Genomic DNA, 18,369 nt, shown 5'->3' with positions numbered 1-18,369 from the left:
TTGCTATTTTAAGTCAGAAGGATGCTGCTCGCCACCACACAGCAAACTTATTAGAAAATACTTTTTTTTTTTTTTTTTTAATTTGTCATTTAGGGGGTCAAACGACTTATACAGACATTTTAAAATAGAAATTGACTCTTCCGGGACTTGCTGGTTTGTCCTGGACATCTGTGTGCTTGGCTGTGGAGGAACAGGCTGGATGCCATGGACCCGCTGCTGCCCGCCGAGACCGACGTGGTGGAGCGAGAGACGGCCCAGGAGACGAGGAGGATCCAGTTCTCCGTCCCGTCCTCCGTCCCCACCCAGCTGGACCCGCGACAGGTGGAGATGGTGAGGTTGTGTGTGTGTGTGCGTGTGTGCGTGTGTGTGAGACAGAGAGGGAGTGAGCGTCTATTTGCATATGCTTACTGGTGACGGTGGTGTGTGTGCGTGCGCGCGCGCGTGTGTGTGTGAGAGAGAGAGAGAGAAAGAGAGAGAGTGATGAGGGAGGTCATACCTGGGTCACACCATCCAACCTGTTTTTGCCTCTGCAGAGCAGTGTGCCACTTTGTGCAGCCTAAAGATAGAAAACAGTACTAAAAACAGTAACACACTATCTGTCTGTGCTGTCATTTCAGATTTGCACTTATAATATTTTTGCCCCATGCTCTTTTATATTGGGTGTGGAATGTCACAATTGACTATGTTAAAGTGCAGATTATCAGCTTTATTTGTGGATATTTCCAGCAGTAATTGGTGAGCAGTTAAAGTGCTACAACCCTATGGTTTCCCATTTCAGGTTTCATGCCGAAACTATGAGTGTTTAGAGAAATGTAATATTTGACAAGAGTGGTTTTAAAAGCTAAAACATGCTTCCCTAACTGGCCTCCAACTTGAATCATCAGTTAACAGAACACACAAGTGATTGTTGCTCTGGGCGTGAAAATCAGCATCTGCGTTGCTGTGGCATCTGAAGCAGCATGCAGTGTCAGTGAGGCTGACAGACAGTTACATAACTCGTCCGGCACGACTTTGCAGAACTGTATTTTTTGTGTTGGGTATTACTCTGCAGGGCAGCTGAGTATGGGCAGCGCTAGGATTAAAGCTGAGCTGTGCAACCTCAGTTTTTGTATCCCCAAAAAGTGATGAGGCAAGTCTGTCCTTCAGAAGACGAGGCACAGCGGAGGGGAAGGTGTGGGGGTGTGTGGGGTGCACTGTGTGTGTGTTTGTGTGTGTGTGTGGGGGGGATAAATGGGATAATGTAGTCAGATGAGATTATTTACCTGAGTGGAGGATTGCCCCATGTTACAGTAATAATGCTCTTATCACATCTGACACACATAGTGAAAAAGGCCACAATAATTAGTAGTCATAAATAGGAGGGAGGTGGAAGGTGTAAAATAAAGCATAAGTCAGTATTTTTGGTGGGTTTTCTGTAGCTTAGAGCATTTCACACTGAAGCAAACTCAGGTGAAATGTGCTGACCTTAGATGTTGACTATAATTAGTCAGATTGTGCAGTGTGAACAGGAGTATGTGGACTAGTGCACTGCGGGTGCAGAGCAGCCCTTCAGTGTGGAAATGACAACAAGCCGAAAAGGTCACCAAGGACTTTTGGACGCAATGCCTCCAGCAAACGGCAGTGAAAAGATAAGAAAGATGTACCATTCATTTCTCCCCTTTCTACTAAGATGCGTTCTTGAAAAGAGCTCTTATCTGAGCGTAGCTGCGGCTGGCTGCTCCCTACGGGGAAATCTCCACTGGAGGAGAAGAACTAACCAGGTGCACTGTCAGGAATGCTTATTTCTCCACTGCAGAAAACGTTGGATCATGGGGCATCTGCTTGGACAGCTTACGCCTGTTTGGAATGTTAAAAAAAAATATTATGTAGACACTCAAATATTTCTCACACATCTGTTGTTTACAGCCCAACTTACAGTCCATGGGGCTTTGGACCGCATTCTTCACCCCTCCTAGTGTGGAACCATCCACTAAATTGCTTTCCTTGGGGATTAAAGGGCTAAATTCCACTCAGCAGGATTCACCTCTATGCCCGGCAACACAAAGTGGGTCTATTTTCATGGAAATCTCACTCAGAGCATCTTTTATGGAACACTGGCTGGGCCAAACCAATGTCGGAAATGCAGGACCTCTGACCGATCTATTTACAGAAACATTCATTTATCCAGCTAAGACTGAATGACTAAACCTCTTCAGCAATGCTTAACTTGACATTACAGTCACAATGAAACAGCATTTTGAGAGCATCTTGCTTCCTTAATGTGCTAAAGTTCCTCTTGAAACTGGATATTGGGGTGGGACAAAAGGAGGGATCATTCAAAAGTTAAACCAATGGGATATCAGGTAGGGAGAGAAACGCAGTTTAACTGTTTAACTAGAAAATGTGCTCAGTAGAGCACAGACCTCCGCCATGTCTGATCACCCTGCAAGGAAGTTATGCAACTTTTGGTGATATGCCACGGCCACCACCACGCCCCCTTTTGGCCAATCAACATGAAAATTTTATCAGTTCTTCCTTGGCCCATAACCAATATTCATACCAAGTTTTATGCAAATCTGTGCCCAACTTTTTGAGATATCCTGCTAACAGACAGACGGACGGACGGACGGACAAACACACAGACGCAGGCGAAAACATTACCTCCTTGGCGGAGGTAATAATGGAAGGGGTGGGATTGTTAAAAAATCTGTGATGGTTTTATTGGAATATTTATATACGCCTACAAAATGAAGTCACACTTGAAGATTTTTTGTTTTCCAGGGAGTAAAAGTGATGAGATTTTCATATAAAAATACAATAAAACTAAATTTTTGTCATTTTTTTGTCATAAATTGTCAAATAAATATATGGTATCGTAGTTAGAATGAGCTAAAAAGACTAAAAAGTTAATAGTAATATTAATAAAAACACCTGGGAGCTGCCCAGTACTGCCATAGTCTCCTACTGTTGGCCACAAAGCCACTCTGTTGGAGCAGTTGGGGGCTAAGCACCTTGCTCAGCAGTAGTTTATCAGGGATGCAGAGCATTTCTTGTTCACTCATCTATTTTCCCAACCACACTGGGGAATCAGGCTGGTGACTTTCTGTTCACAAACTCACTTGGCTGATGTTTTAGGCTGCTGCTGCCACCCATCTTGTAGGCTGTGTCACCCTGCTTGAATTCAGAAGATCTGAAAGATTTGGTTAATGAATGATTTAATCGGTCATGACTGGTTCAGAATCTGCCAAGTTGTTGTTCATCAAGGCCACTGTGAGCGCTGAGAGGGTCATTATCACATCAACAGCCTCCCTCCTCTGTAAAACTCTGTGAGGGAGGTCAAGGATGTCACGGTCCTTACTTAGCATGACGTGCGAACCTGCCTCCCACTCCCACTGATAGTGACTGAACCCTGTGGAAGAGGCACTGTGTGAATTTCAATGCGGCCATGTCCGGCCTGAGACCACACGACAGAAGGCTAATGTATATGGGGTGTACGTGAGGGGCAGCCGAGTACTTGTGTACAACATTACCCAAAACACAGCCATAACATTAGCATAGAAATGGAGTCCAGTAGCATGGGAAAAAAAGACAGGTAGAGAGATAAGTAAAGAGGAGAGAAGTGGAGAGAGAGGTGGGGACAAATAAAAGAGATGCATGAGAGAAGGAGAGGGATAAAGAAGAGAAAAAAAGAGTAAGATAACTGACAGAAGGCATGCAAGAAAAGGAAAGGGAAAAGTCATCAGCCAAGGAGACGACTGATTAAAACCAAAGAGATTAGCTGTGGATGGCGTCTGAATCAAGGGTAGAATGGCAAGGGTGACTTCTGCCAAGAACACATTTTCACCACAGCACAGCCAAGAGCTCAGCTCCAATAGAGTCATATCCAACATACCCAATATATTCCCTTCTGTTCATGCTAACTGATTATTCCCATTTACAAACGGGGGTGATGGCAGATTAATGGTTAGAGGAGCGACTTTCACAACTGAATCCCATGACTAGCTGGGAAAATCTGAGTAGGAAAAAGTGAATCAAAACCCATTCACTTACCATGAAGGTGCCCTTTAGCAAGACACAATAACTCCAATGCAATGCAGGGGCTTTCACTCACAGTTCCCAGGTCTGTATGTGTGTGTGTGTGTGTGTGTGTGTGTGTGTATCTGCAACCTTTCCTCCCCCTGCAATTGCTGTAAACAAGAATGTGTTTCCAGTCGACTTGCCTGGTTAGATAAGGGTTAAAATCATAGGAAAAAAAAACATGGAGATCAAAGTCCAATCTTTCATGATGCAACGCCCTCTCAGCCACCTTCAGGAATCCCTCGTTTGGAAACAAAAGGTCAAACGGTTTTAGTGGGCTGGATTTATCTTTTCTTGATTGAATGTGTCATAGTCAAATCAACCTCTATAAAGGATTATTCATATAATAAATTAAGAACATTGTATGTGTACAACGTACACAATCTGTGAAGCAATGGATTTATGCTTGTACTGCATGCTCTAGCTTGTTAAGTGGATAAGTTATGTCTATGTAAGGGTTTATGTAATATTTAACATCAATATTAATATATGGAAGTTGAAAGCAAGGGATACCATGATGATCATCCAACCTGGCAAAATTGGGGGTTGGGGAGGATTATTAATTTCCTATGTGAGCACTGTCCATGATGTCCTAATATTTTAAGAGGCACTAGGAGGGATCTCTGAAACATTACTGCAGCACTGCTCACACCAGCAGTCTCCATGGCAGTGCTCACACAATGAGCTGTTGTGTTATATTTCTAATGTTGCTTGGGAGATTTCAATCTGGGAACAAAAGCTGGAGAAACTGAGGGAAGGAAACAGTATAAATGAACCTCGCAGCTTTAAGTTTAGTTTACTAGGCTCTTCTTTCTAAAAGAGCCTGGGTGTCAGTGAGTGTGAAACCTCAATCTTGAATGTCAGAGCAACACCAGGGTGGTGTTAGGTTTAGGTTTAGTTGGCCTAATGTATGATTTGCATCAAGTCATAGGCTTTTTCCTGGTAGAAATGCACTAGTGTTTTCTAGGTGCTCAGGTGGAGGGGTGGGGTGGGGGGGTAAATATTTAATTAATGCATTGATTTAGTCATAGGTAGCTACTTCCTGGTATGTGATTGTACCAACCTAGAGCTGGCTAATGCTGGTGTGACTTCTACTGTATTGCCTAGTTTATGAGCGCATGTTGTATTTCCATTAGAAGTTAACCAATAATAATAATACTTTATTTGTATAGCACCTCTCATACAAGAAATGCAGCTCAAAGTGCTTTACAACAAAGAAATTACATGCACCAAATGCTTCACGTAACCAGTGAACCAATTAATCAACAAACACAGAGAGCCTGGCGTTGCCCCCAAGCACCTAATAATGGTATTAAAACATCTAGTCCCCTTTGAATTTCTGTGTTTTTGTAATATTTGAATAAGTGCTTAGAGGGCCCGACTCAGATCTTGACTTAATTGTTCTGCAGTAGTGGTACAGTGGTTTTTAATCACACCCCACTCTGCCTATTGTAAGTCTGTGGTTCTATGCGGGGCTGCAAACTCCTGCAAAATGTGCATTTGCAAAATGATGGCGTGTCCTTTCCATGAACATTCTGGTATTTGATGCAGATGTGGCTATTGCAAGTTTTTGCACAAAGTTTATGCAATCATAGAGGAGCTTGTTGGGGATTTGAGTAGAAAGCAGTTTTGATTTCTTAAAGACAAAAATACCAAAAAGCCTACATCAGTTCAGATTATGTAAAGTACGTTTTTAATCAATAAATGTCCCCAGGGCATGTCCAATTCAATCTTTGTATGCTGTCATCCAAAACAAAACTGAATTAATGGCATGCTGTATTTAAAGGCAACATCTCAGCAGGAGGACATGGAAAGAGAAAAGCCCATGACCGGATTTTGTACCGTACTGATAAAAGGACAAAGAAGCCAAGGTTTTGAATAAACCTGTGAGCATGGGAAGCAAGGCCTTGAATCCTCAATGTGCACACCGAATAGTCCAAGTCTTAATAGGAACAGTTCAAACGTGTGTATCTCAGTCCACTTAAGACCCGAGTATGCATTCTGAATTGAGCCGTATGAGAACTGCTCAGAGTGAGTAGAATGCAGCGGATGTGTGCAGCCTCATGCTGCTTTCCTCTGCAGTCTCTGTCTCTGCTTGGCCAGTGCAGGGCAGAGCAGGGCCTGGGAAAGACTTCTCACTGACGTAACTAGTTTAGTTCAAGTTACAGCTGTGAGCGTCTTAGCAAATGAAAATATAACCATGAAAAATCAAATCAAATCATCAATAATAGCTCATTACTCCAACTTAACAACTAACATTACTGAATGCTAACATACACTTAGTAAGGCCTGCTACAATCACACATTCTCACCAAAGGATTAAGTCCAACAAACAATATGCAAACAATCTAATCTTGTGAAATGACTCGATTTCCCCTCATCAGGAAACCAAGGAACTTGAAATGAATCTTCTACCAGCTCTACCAGCTAGCCAAATGCTTCCACAAGCAGTTTGAATTGTAGAGAAATGTGAAATAGAAAAAGCAGTCTTCCAATGCAACTGCACTAATCTACCACAGGCATTTCAAACATGCACAGTTCAACATGGACCTAATGAAGATACTCCATTCTCTTAGCAGCATAAGTACATGTAGATGCTTGACCTTCTGGTAAGCATGATAAACAAACTCTCGAAAAAGGGCATTTTGTCCCTGAGAGCCTAATCAGGCAGGTGCTCCAACAGCGGTTTGGTCTTTTCACTGCACATGCCTTTTATGAGGGATGTCTGTTAAATCAGTTAGGCTTTTTAGATTGGCATATTTACATTTTTATATTTGCACATTTAACCAGTAATTGGATGCCTTATAATTCATATTCAAATTGAAATTTCCCTCACAATGAAAGCATCTTCAAATCCAGTGTGTGAATGGCATGAATGTAAGGTATGAATCTGCCATGCAGAGTGATCCAGAAGCGTGAGAGTAACTCCAGTGTGAAAGCTGCCCACACATTTCACGCCTACATACTTAGCCGTGATTGGCTTAGCGACCACTTGTATCTCACAAAAGCCATATTATCATAACACTTCATAAAATAGAAACAGAGCTAAATCAATTGTGTATTTCAAAATGCTTTCACACTATTCACCCATTGTTATCCAGGAAGTGGTTACAGCCTCGCCTTTTTATGAGTAATCAAATGTCAGTATAGTTTGAACTTAGCAAAATCATCAAAATAAATGGGAATAACATCTCTGTTGTCATACCAGTTTTTTCTCTGCCACTGAAAGGGCTTCGTGGTAAGAACATTTTTATTTTTAGCACCATGCAACCATGTTAGTTTAGAAACAGTCAGCCACTGATATTCCTCAGCCAATATTCACAGCCACCACTCCCTTGCTTTCCTTTGAAAACCTAATCTTAAAATCATGTTTCTGTGCATATATTAAATTAAAATGTAAATGTAAATACTGTTGTGTGGATCCTGACAATATTACTTTGTGTTTGTATTCCTAAAGAAGCAATTTAGTCTGCTGGCTGTTGTCAGTAACAAGGGTGAGGTGGTGGAAAGCCTGAATATTGGCTGCAGGGCTGCTGATGTCAGAGTGTGATGGTTTATGAACTCACATGGAGGTTATTGCTGTCAATGTCAGCTTTGTTTACAACATGAAAATGTCTAAATTTAGCACCAGTTTTCTTGTTTTCTTGTTTTTGACATTCGCTTTTACAAATGATCACTCAGATATTAGCAGTGACATAACTGACGCAGCTGTGAGTATTCATATCATTTGAAATGTAATAACTGTAACAGGCATGCAGATGTGGGATATTTGTTTTTGAGCCAGCGGTTTGTGACCTGAGCGGTGAAATCAGGCTACCAGTTCACTGTGACGCACGGGTTCGACTAATCTGTCCCCTCGGCTTCCGTCCATCCCGACATCACCAGGCAGCCGTGCCACCCGGATGACTGGTGATCCCAATCACTGGATACCCAGTAAACTCCATGCCTCAATGAGAGTTACGCACAGATATACATTGATGGCTTTACATCACTTAAACTGAACTAAGTGCTGTTGCTGGTGAAGATGAAAAGGGTTTGTTGGGACAGTTTAATCCATCTGTAATTACTAGTAAAATATCACAGAGGGTTATTGTGTGGAGGAGGAGTGCTGTCTGGATATTTGCTAGCAGTTTGTTAAGGTTTTTCTTTCTTATGGCTGCCAGCTCCCCTCTCCATTTTCAGGTTGACTCCCCGAAGGCTTTATGCTCCCTGTATGGAAACCACCTTATTAAGTCAAATTTACTTCACCTCTGAGCTGGGGCAATTAAAATCTTGTTGCCCAGTGCTTCAGTTACAGAGTAAAACTACAACTGCAATTAAAGCATTTAGCTTATGCTCATATCCGGAGTGACTTAATAAGTGCAACAGTAGAATAATTGCAAGCAGCCTAATGAGGAGTAAAGAACAAATGTGAGGGGTTGCAATCCTGAGCCTGAGAAGATTTAAAGGACAGTCAAGGTAAAAAATAAAGTTAAATGCAGCTAGAGTGCAAAAACAAGTGCAAGGACAATATAACTATAGTGCGATCATGCCTACAGTTTGTTTTCATTGGTCCGAACCATATTGAAAAGTTTACTTTGTTGCGTTTTTGTATTTGGTTTGTTTAAATTCACACTGCCCAATTATAAAACCCTTGGTTATGACTGCTTTCCACCCCCTTTGCCATTTTGAAAGATACAACTAGACACTGTGACTGTGATTTTCCATAATAGGAAACAAGAGGGTGGATGCTACTGACATGCACACTAGTAGAACAATCTTAATGTGACTATGAATATAGTCAGAGCATGATGTTTTTGACACAGGTGTCAAACACATCACCATCTTTTACGGCAATATTAAGAAAAGAAAGATTAGGGTTATTTGGACAGCAACAAATCTGTCTTGCAGCACAACAATCTAACAACACACCGACATACAATATAACGCACACCATCAGCAGTGACAGGAGGCCAACCACCTCCCAACACCAATCAGTAAAGGCGAGAGAGCAATTGTTCTACAGTATGTTGTAAGATTGTCGAAGAGGGTTTTAGTACAAGAAGACATGCATCTGTTGGTGAAATAACAGATTAGACAGCAGGGTTGAAAAAGCAAAATGAATACCGCCAAGTGATGATAAGAAAATGGAGTAAAATAGTAAGAAAATACGAAAAGGAATCCAGCCATCTCTCTGCTGATAACATTCATAAACCAGGAAGTCATTTATGGCGAGATGTAATCCTGACTTGGGAACAATCTGGACACCTAATCTTTGAATGTTGTTACATAACGATGCCTTTTCTCATAGCATTGTCCTCTGCAAATCATAAGGTCTTATTGAGGACCAAAAGGCAGCGCCAAGAGGCTGATGAGAAATGCAGCACTGCCATCTTTTTCATTATTATCAGAAATTCAGTACAGGGTTTCAGGGTTACATGTATGTTCACCCTGTGTTGTGTTATTTTACATAATGCAATGCACTATTCCCTAAAAATTCACAGTTATAGAGGTGTGAACATATATTAACGTTAACACTCCTCCGATCCACCCCTGATTCCACACAAACACTATAAACAGCAGCGGCATAGTATTTAGTAGCCATTCACACGTTATTTGTAGGCTTTATAAATAGGGCTGCTTGTGATCTTGTGATACACACCACACACAAATACAAAATACACACACATTGTGGTTTGATATTTGAGGCTTTCTCTCTCTCTCTCTCTCTTGCTAAGATTCGACGGCGGAGGCCTACACCAGCCACACTCTTCAGACTGACAGACCCGCCGTCGCCAGAGGAAGAAGGCGGCCCTCACCAGGTCGGTCACCTTGTGTGCTCTATTAGGAACGGAAAGAAAAAAATCACTTTAACACTGTCACAAAACAGCTATTGGCAATGTACCTTGCATTTCTGGGCCCATTTTGTTGTTATTCCTGCAGATAACTAGCCAAATACAGACAACATGACGTCACGTAGGGATATTTGCAGTGCAGCTACAATGGAGTTTAACAGCAGAAAAATGTTCAGCGATCTAAAACATCAGCGGTAAACGTCAGGTTTCAGTGTCAGTCCCTCAGAATCAAAGAGCGAGAGCTTCTTCATCACACAGGGAGAAATCCATTGTAGAAGAGACAGAGAGACCAATTTCTCCACCAACAGCAGTCTCAATAGACCAGAATGCAATGCAGCCACAAGACATGTTTCAAGAAACATTCCAACTTGTGGTTGCTTTGGCAATAAAGTTTGAATTTTGAATCTTGTGTCTTACAGTATTGTGATCATATACGGTTAATTTACTACTGGCTAGTATACTACTAGCTAACAATTCACAAATAACATAAAATCATCAAGTGATAGCTTTTACTAATTTATCTGAGACTGTGGATTGTGATGAACTCCATTACGGTAATATGGTGCTACAAAAATTCCTCTATTTTTGAACCATAAATTGTATCTTTGTCCTCTGCAGTGGGTTTTAGGGGAAAACGGAGCCTTGAAGGCCAAACTGGTTAACACGTCAGTCTACCAGCCACCCTCACTCAAAGGTACATGTCTTTGGTGTGTGTGTGTGTGTGTGTGTGTGTGTGTGTGTGTGTGTGTGTGTGTATGTGTGTGTGTGTGTGCGTATATGTGTTTTCATTTACGTAACAAATGACAGAAAATGAAAGAATTTGGGAGACCTAATTCTGCCATGGCCATCACCATGTGGTCTATATCCGTTTGGAGTACATGTGTATCCAAAAATCTGTGGTGAGAGGTGTATGTGTGTGTGTGTATGTGTGTGTGTAATGTGTCTATGTGTGTGTGAGCACATCTGTGTGTGTGTGAATGTGTGTGTATGGTGAGATTAGGGGCAGAGACAGCTGTGAGTCTGTTCTGGATCATCCTGGATTATAAAACGGGCACACAGCTGCAGCATGGTCACAACACACACACACACACTCTCTCTCTCTCTCTCTCTCTCTCTCTCTCTCTCTCTCTCTCTCTCTCTCACCTAAACTCAAACACGCTCATACCCACACACAAATACAAACATACACAAACACGTAATTATATGCTATAATATGGCAATATGCTTACACATGTTGACCTACAATACAAACATCTACATCACTTAGATAGGAAACACACACACACACACACACACACACACACACATACACAGCTTTATATATTCTCCTACTTTATTTTTCATTGCCAATTAAAAAACATCTTTTTTCTCCCTAGCTTTTATTTCTTCACCTATCACTTCTCTATCATACATGGACAGTTTGGTTACACATACGTATTTTTTAACCTCTGTGGCACTGCTGCTGCTTGTAATGTTAAGAGTTTAGGAATTTTAAATCATTGACCATGTCCTGCCAGCTGTCCAGAGGATGGCCCAGGCCCACCTGCCGACCCTTGGCAAGGGCTCCTGTGGCTCTGTGGAGAAAGAGGAGCCCTCTTCCGGGGAGGAGGGGGAGGAGGGGGTGGAGGAGAGCCGCCGCACAGCCTCAGCTACAGGTGGGTAGTGGATGGAGACGTCCAAATATCATCAATCTACCAGACACAAACAGACAGTCTCTCACATTCTGTCATATCCCTCCCTGTCAATTCTTCTATCTCAGATGCACACAGGCTCTAGGCTACACTTTTGTCTCTGAATCCCTTTCTCTTCAGATCTACCAGAGGAAAGCAGACTATTCAGGGATCAGTGTGGCCTGCTGGACGCCTCCGGCCGCTACGCCGTCCTCAGCCATCACCACAGAGAGGAGGAGGAGGAGGAGGAGGAGGAGGCGGTAGAGACAGAGGAAAGGAAGGGAGAATGACAAAGCGAGGGACAGTGATGGAGACAGAGGAGAGGGGTTCAGTGCTGTGGCATTTTTTTACTCCATAACCGTTAGTGATGTTCTGACTAGCGTAGCACACATATGGGTTGTGTGTGTGTGTGTGTGTGTGTGCATGGGTGTATGTGTGTGTGTATACCTGTGTGTGTGCATGCATGTGATAAGTGAGATGAATGTGGAAAAGAGAGAGCGGAGAACAGAAGGGAGTTGAGGGAGCTAATGAGCAGGTGAGGAGTGAGGAGGAAATGTTTAAGTTGAGATATCCAGACTTGTGAAGGGAATCATGTCTCGGTCGGCCAAGGAAGCCACGGATAAATTTAAATCGGCTAGTCAAGGGCGCTACACTGGGAATATGAGAACTGCTGAGAGCTTCTGCATCTTCTCAGTAGCAAATAAGTGGTTTTTTTGGAGTTATACAGGATTCAAGACATCAAAATTTGTGTTTTGAGTGCTGAGTCTTGCTCCGTGGGCAGGTTCTCCAGGAAACTATATCCATCCAGCGTGTAGTAGGACGCAGGACCGATCCCATATTGGAATTTAACCCAGGGCGTTTAGGGCTGCCTTCAGTTAAACTGCAACTCTTTTAGTTCACTTTCCCCAATCTGCTAGGCTTTTGCGTGCAAAGGTCAAGGAAGTAAAAGGAAGATGGATTATAGACGATCTGAGTGCAGTCAAAGCCACACCAGACCAGATGAAATCATACCAGATTAATCCAACTAATCACTGTAATGCATTCTGCTTTGATATGATGGAAAGTCTTTTTGTAACATGTTGATGATGATAGGATGGAGAAAGTGATGCTTTGTGTGCATTTGGGATGTGGGACACATTGGGTGGGCATGGAGACATTTTTCTTCACTCAAATCATATGTATTTTCTCAATTTATTAAGCATATAAATGACATTCTGTGTTGATTGCTAATAAAACAACTATATTACTAGGCAGATGGTGTTTGTGTGCTTTTATGTCTATTTGAGTTTGAGTTTGTAATCTAGCACACATATTGCATTTCTGCAGCACAATATTAAGGAAAGAATCAAATCCACAAAGTTGTAAAAGAAGTAAAGTAAAGGAGTAAAGTGAAGTAAAAGAGTTTGCATATCTTGCTGAGACACAGGCAGTTGTATACACCAAAATGTGCTGTCATGGCAAGAAACTAAGATTTATTATGAGGGTGTTCAACAAGTGTTTGGACTTCACTTTTTCTTTTGTTTGTTTGTTCTTGTTCATCCCTTTATTTGAGGCCTGCATGGACTATAATTTAAGTTTTCTTTACCGCCATTATTCCTAAAGTGGGGTAAGAGGATCCTTGTGGGGCTTCCTCAGAAAAGAATTAGGAATAGTTTACATTGATTAATATGTCAGTCATTTGAGGTTAGCCCAATAACAAAATCTATAAGACTGATTCTGATCATAGGTTTCACTTTCTGCACTGTTATTTTAATACAGACTTATGCAGTTCTAAACTAAATCATATCTATCTATCTATCTATCTATCTATCTACCTATCTATCTATCTATCTATCTATCTATCAGCAAATAATCTTTCAGATGGGGGGTTACATGGGATGATCATTTGATCAAATGGGGGTCTGTGATCTAATGTGGATCTATTTGGGGGTCCGTGACATGAAAAGGTTTGGGAACCCCTGTTTATGCTGTACAAAATTAAACAAGCTAGCCAGTGTTCAGTAGTTCTAATTACACTGTAATGTTCATACCATCATCTCACCATCATCAATTATAATAATATTGATAATAATAGAGATATTATAACATGAATATTAACGTGGACAACTTGCAGACTTCATTATTTTCTTTTTTCATGAAGCAATGTCACCCATCTTTCTACAATTTACATTCTACCCATCTCTGTTTCTGTTTCTCTCTCTCTCTCTCTCTCTCTCTCTCTCTCTATCTCTTTCTCTCTCTCTCTCTCTTTCTCTCTCTCTCTTACAATATGAAATCAAATTTATATGAATGTGAGGATAGTTCGTTTAATGGCACCAATGAAACACAAATATGGGTATTCTCTGTTGGTAGTTTGGGTCAAGAAATCATCGGGAAATAAGCTTTGCTAAAGCACTGCTTATTTATTCACATTATCACAAATTACAAAGTATGCCACAACACAAAAAGCAACTCATCTATCTATTAACTGATTAACAGTTAAATGACAAGAAGCTTAGAAGTATACCAAAATATACTGTTTAAAAATAGCTAGATAATTGCATTGTTATGAATATTATAGCATTAGAGTATGTTCAACTTCAATGCTTACTTGCTATGCACTCACTAGCACCCAACTCCTATCTAAACTGATTAAAATCTATTTATAGCTTTAGCTTTTCAACTGTGTTAAAAATCAAAACATTCAATACATAAATTCTTGATGCAGTATGTTGTAGTAGCTCTGTTTGACCTGCAGGAGGCAATGTGTTCTTGAACTTCTAACTGATGGATACTTGGACAACAAATGTGAATGTTGCATACTTCATCACCCTGGAAAAAGACATTTTTACCCTTAGTGGACTAGTCAGATAAAATGAGGAGTAAAGTGAAATTCCTCCTTTTTGGTTTGACTTCTTCATTTTTTTCTCAAGAAAGTCAATTAAACTAATTGTACATGAAAAGATTAAGGATCACAACCAAGCAAGCAAGCAAGCAACCAACCAACAAATAATAACAATAGTATTTTATTATCATTATTATTATTATTATTATTATTATTGTTGTTGTTGTTGTTGTTGTTGTTGTTGTTGTTGTTGTTATCATAGTCATCACCATCTCATTCCTTGCAGTACCACAACCATTTAAGACTACAGTACCTCAGCTTAATCTATTTGCCTCTTCATATTCTCACCTGAAGGATTTTACCAGTTCCACCTTTAATCCCCTTCATCCACCTCCTTTTCCTCCACTCCCTCTCACCCTTTAATCCTTCCTTGCCTTTACAAAAAACACCCCAGTCACGTCATCGACCCCCACCCTCATGTCCTGAGGTAGCGTGTAAACCTCCAGCCTGATCAGAGTGAAGCCACTCTCCTTCAAACTAGCACAGACCTGGGCCTCGTCCAGCGGCACCACGGGGATCTTTACCCCCGGCCCCCCGAGGTAGTAGCTCTCTCCCAGGGCTCCGATGAGGAGAAGGTGGCCGCCGGGCCGCAGGAGCCCCCGGATGTGTCCCAGGGCGCGGGTGAAGGCGGCCAGGTCCGGGCTGACGCTCTCCAGGCAGAAGCAGGACACCAGGCAGTCGGCCCCCGCGGAGGGAAGGGCGTCCGGGGACAGAGGCCGGGGGCAGTGCACATCGATAGGCAGGATGTCCGACACCACCAGACGTAGCCTGGCTGCTTTCTCTGTCCATGCTGAAGGCCTAATAACATCATCGAATTAACCAAATCAGATATAGGCTAGTAGTGCCTTCCTAAATGGCACAACAGTGCAGTGCATTATAGTGATTATAGTGATAGTATTTTTACCAGATTTGGTTTCTGAATGTATCAAATGAACTCTTATCAAATCATTAACTTTTTATACACACACATAGAATCACACTATGGGTTTCATTACAGTCACATTTAGACAAGGCACAAGTATGGCTCATTGCTCAATGAACGGACCAACATCAAATTGGTTTATCTAGGAACTGTGAGACCTTGTGACACTATAAGGGAGGTGATAGTGTGCATAGTATTTTCAAACCAGTAAAGCAGAGAAATGAGGGTCACACACCAAGGAAAGAGGATGGGAAACTGGAAGGAAGGAAGCAAGGAGGGAAGGAACTTCAAAATACTGTATATCTATGTTTGGGGAAAAGAAGTCACTTGATATTTATTACTCAGTATTTCAAAAATGTAGAGCAATTCATAAAAAAGGCTTTACAAGTGCTTCATTATATTCAGGGAATCAGGGAATATTTCATAATATTCCCTGACAAGTTATACTTTCATAAGGCTATCATTTTGTCTGATAAACTGTGATAACTAGTGGACTAATGTATAGAAAGGGATCTGGTCGTACCGTCGTCCCTCCAGCTTGCAGACGTGCTGCAGGTAGGGCGTCCAGTCCAGGCTGCAGCCCCCCTGGTCCTGCAGCCAGCGCTTCAGCTCCTGCCGGTTCACCTCCAGGAAGTCTGTGAGGAGCACCTTGCCGAAAACCTCACAGCCGCTCAGCACCTGGTACAGCGTGGGACCCGAACCCACGTCCACCAGCAGCTCGCCACTCACATCGCCTGGGCGAGGTGGGGGAGAGAGAAAGAAAGAAAGAAAGAAAGAAAGAAAGAAAGAGGAGAGAGTGAGACAAGAGTTTCATTCCAAAATGGGCTGATGGCATAAAGCACAACTCACAATTAAATATCTTCGGCCCTTTCTTTACAAAGCAGTTACATTTCAGACAATGTGATCATCCGTACTGTGGAACAACATTTGATCTAAAATTGATGTATAAAAAACTGCTAAAGATCCATTAGGAACAATGGAAGGAGGAGATTTGGAAGAAGCCAAAGCTCAGAAACTACGTTCAAATGAAAGAAGATTACTTCACAGAACCTTATATAACATTTAATTTAAAGAGAGGGCAGAGGTCCTTATGTGCTCAGTTAAGAACTGGTACCTTACCACTGGTAATTGAGGTAGGCAGATATAAAGGTATTCCTGAAGAGCTGCGTTTATGTGTTTTTTGTGATCTTGGTGTTGTTGAGGATGAATCTCATTTTGTGTTTCACTGCCCCATGTACAGTGATTTGAGGAATCATCTATTTGAAAAAATTCAGTTGAAAAACCCTGATTTGTTTTGGTTGTCTGAAGGTGATATGTTGAGTTGGCTCTTTAATGAGGAGATTTTTGTCTTAGCAAGATTTATAGAAAATGCATGGCAACTAAGACAGAGAACACTGTATCCAACATAATAGGACATTTCTGTCATGGAAATTGAATGTTTTTGAAATGTTCTCCTTTTGAATTTGTGGAACTGTATATTATGATTTGTCATGTGGCCATCCTGGCTGTTGTTGCTGTCTAGTGTCTTGTAAGCCCATACGGGCTGGGCACCATAAATGGTGCAGGACACTCAAATAAACACATCAATCAATCAATCAATATAGTTTTAGGAATGAAACCGTTCATATATCTGTTTCAGACACAGAATGGCATCTGAAATTATGTCCTTTCATATAACCTCAGCAAGAGAGGGGGGAGAATAGAAGAAACCAAAAACACTATGGGGGGAATGTGGGGGGAATGGTTAGATACTGGATGTCACCAAAATTAAAATGGTGCAAGAGGGATGCGTGGAATATAAAAGATAGACTGGAAACAGAATAGACTAGAAAGATAAAATGGAGGGTAAAATAAGTTGGAATTTAGATCTCTAAAACTTGGATCTGGACAACTGGCGTTGCCTGCAGGAACGGAGAAGGGAACAGATGTGAAGCTTAAACAATAATCTCGCTGAGAAAAAAAGAGAACGAGAGAGGGGGAGATGAAGAGGGAGAAGGGAAGAAAGGTTTGAGGAGAGGAGAGCGAGTTACATTTGAGAAAAAGAGGGGGAGAATGAAGAATGATAGAGAGAAGAAACAAAGAGTTGGCTACAAAGCGAGCGATATCCACCATTTTAAATATTGTCATCAAAGTGATCGCTGGTGTGAAATTAAACTAAACATATTATTATTGAAATGAACTATCTTCAGACATTTGCTTACAAAATAGTAACTTTAGAGGATGTAACTGAAAGTCTCTGATTTTTTAAAGGCTACAAAATGAACATCAGGTCATGATTTTTTAAATTTTGTATAGCATTTTGGAATGAAGCGTACACATACACACACTCAGTCCACTGCTCCAGCTCCTTACCTTCAGTGAAAGCTCTATGCAGGCAGGCCAGTTTCCACGGCACAATGCTGTCCTGCCGCTCAAAGTCAGCCCGCGGTGCAGTGTAGTTATACTGTAGATAGGAAACGGGGTCAAAGCCCTGGTAGCAGGCCGCCATAGCTGCCACACCATCTTCTGTTCCCTTCTCCATTCTCTCTTTTTCTATTCTCTTTAACTGTATCTCAGTTCTCTCTCTCTCTCTCTCTCTCACCTGGTCCCTCTCTTATCTGCTCTCTCCTTCAGGTGTACCGCTGACTCCCTCAGTCCTAACATTATATACCTGCAGGTGTGTGTGTGTGTCTTTGTCTTTGTTTGTGTGTGTGTGTGTGTCTATGCTTTGGGCTAGTCTGAGCTCCACTGGCAGAGATAGTTATCCTCTTTTACCTGATAGCATTTGTTCTGTCCACTCTCCCTGCCCCGAGGCACTGATGCCATCGTATCAGGGGGCTTTCTCCAACAGTGGACCCACTAATGGACACCGCATACCGCTTTCGGGCCTCTCACCCACCTCTCTCAGGCCCTCGCTATCTCCACAATCACTATAAGGGCCTTTTACACTCAAACAACAGACCAGGTTTGTCATTGTCAATTAAGTGGGGATTTTTTTTTTCTTGTTGTTTTTTTGTTGTTTTT

At 41.7% G+C, this 18,369-nt stretch overlaps 2 protein-coding genes across 2 annotated transcripts; one reads left to right on the top strand and one right to left on the bottom strand.

Annotated features, from left to right (window-relative positions):
• Positions 1-204: 204 nt before the first annotated feature.
• Positions 205-12,375, top strand: LOC139923884 (protein phosphatase 1 regulatory subunit 1B-like). Its single transcript, XM_071914767.2, has 6 exons — positions 205-330; positions 9,774-9,857; positions 10,509-10,584; positions 11,408-11,545; positions 11,702-11,735; positions 12,342-12,375. Exons 1-6 carry the CDS (start codon positions 205-207, stop codon positions 12,373-12,375), a joined length of 492 nt encoding a protein of 163 aa, XP_071770868.2.
• A 2,428-nt stretch (positions 12,376-14,803) lies between these two features.
• Positions 14,804-17,890, bottom strand: pnmt (phenylethanolamine N-methyltransferase). The gene is made up of 3 exons (XM_071914820.2): positions 17,719-17,890; positions 15,890-16,100; positions 14,804-15,242 (listed from the first exon to the last, which is right to left on the bottom strand). Exons 1-3 carry the CDS (start codon positions 17,885-17,887, stop codon positions 14,804-14,806), a joined length of 819 nt encoding a protein of 272 aa, XP_071770921.1. The 5' UTR covers positions 17,888-17,890.
• Between the last annotated feature and the right edge of the window lie 479 nt (positions 17,891-18,369).

The sequence above is a fragment of the Centroberyx gerrardi genome, chromosome 20 (assembly GCF_048128805.1).
Source record: "Centroberyx gerrardi isolate f3 chromosome 20, fCenGer3.hap1.cur.20231027, whole genome shotgun sequence".
NCBI classification, from domain to species: Eukaryota; Metazoa; Chordata; class Actinopteri; order Beryciformes; family Berycidae; genus Centroberyx; species Centroberyx gerrardi.
This window is presented reverse-complemented; position numbering and strand designations above follow the sequence as displayed.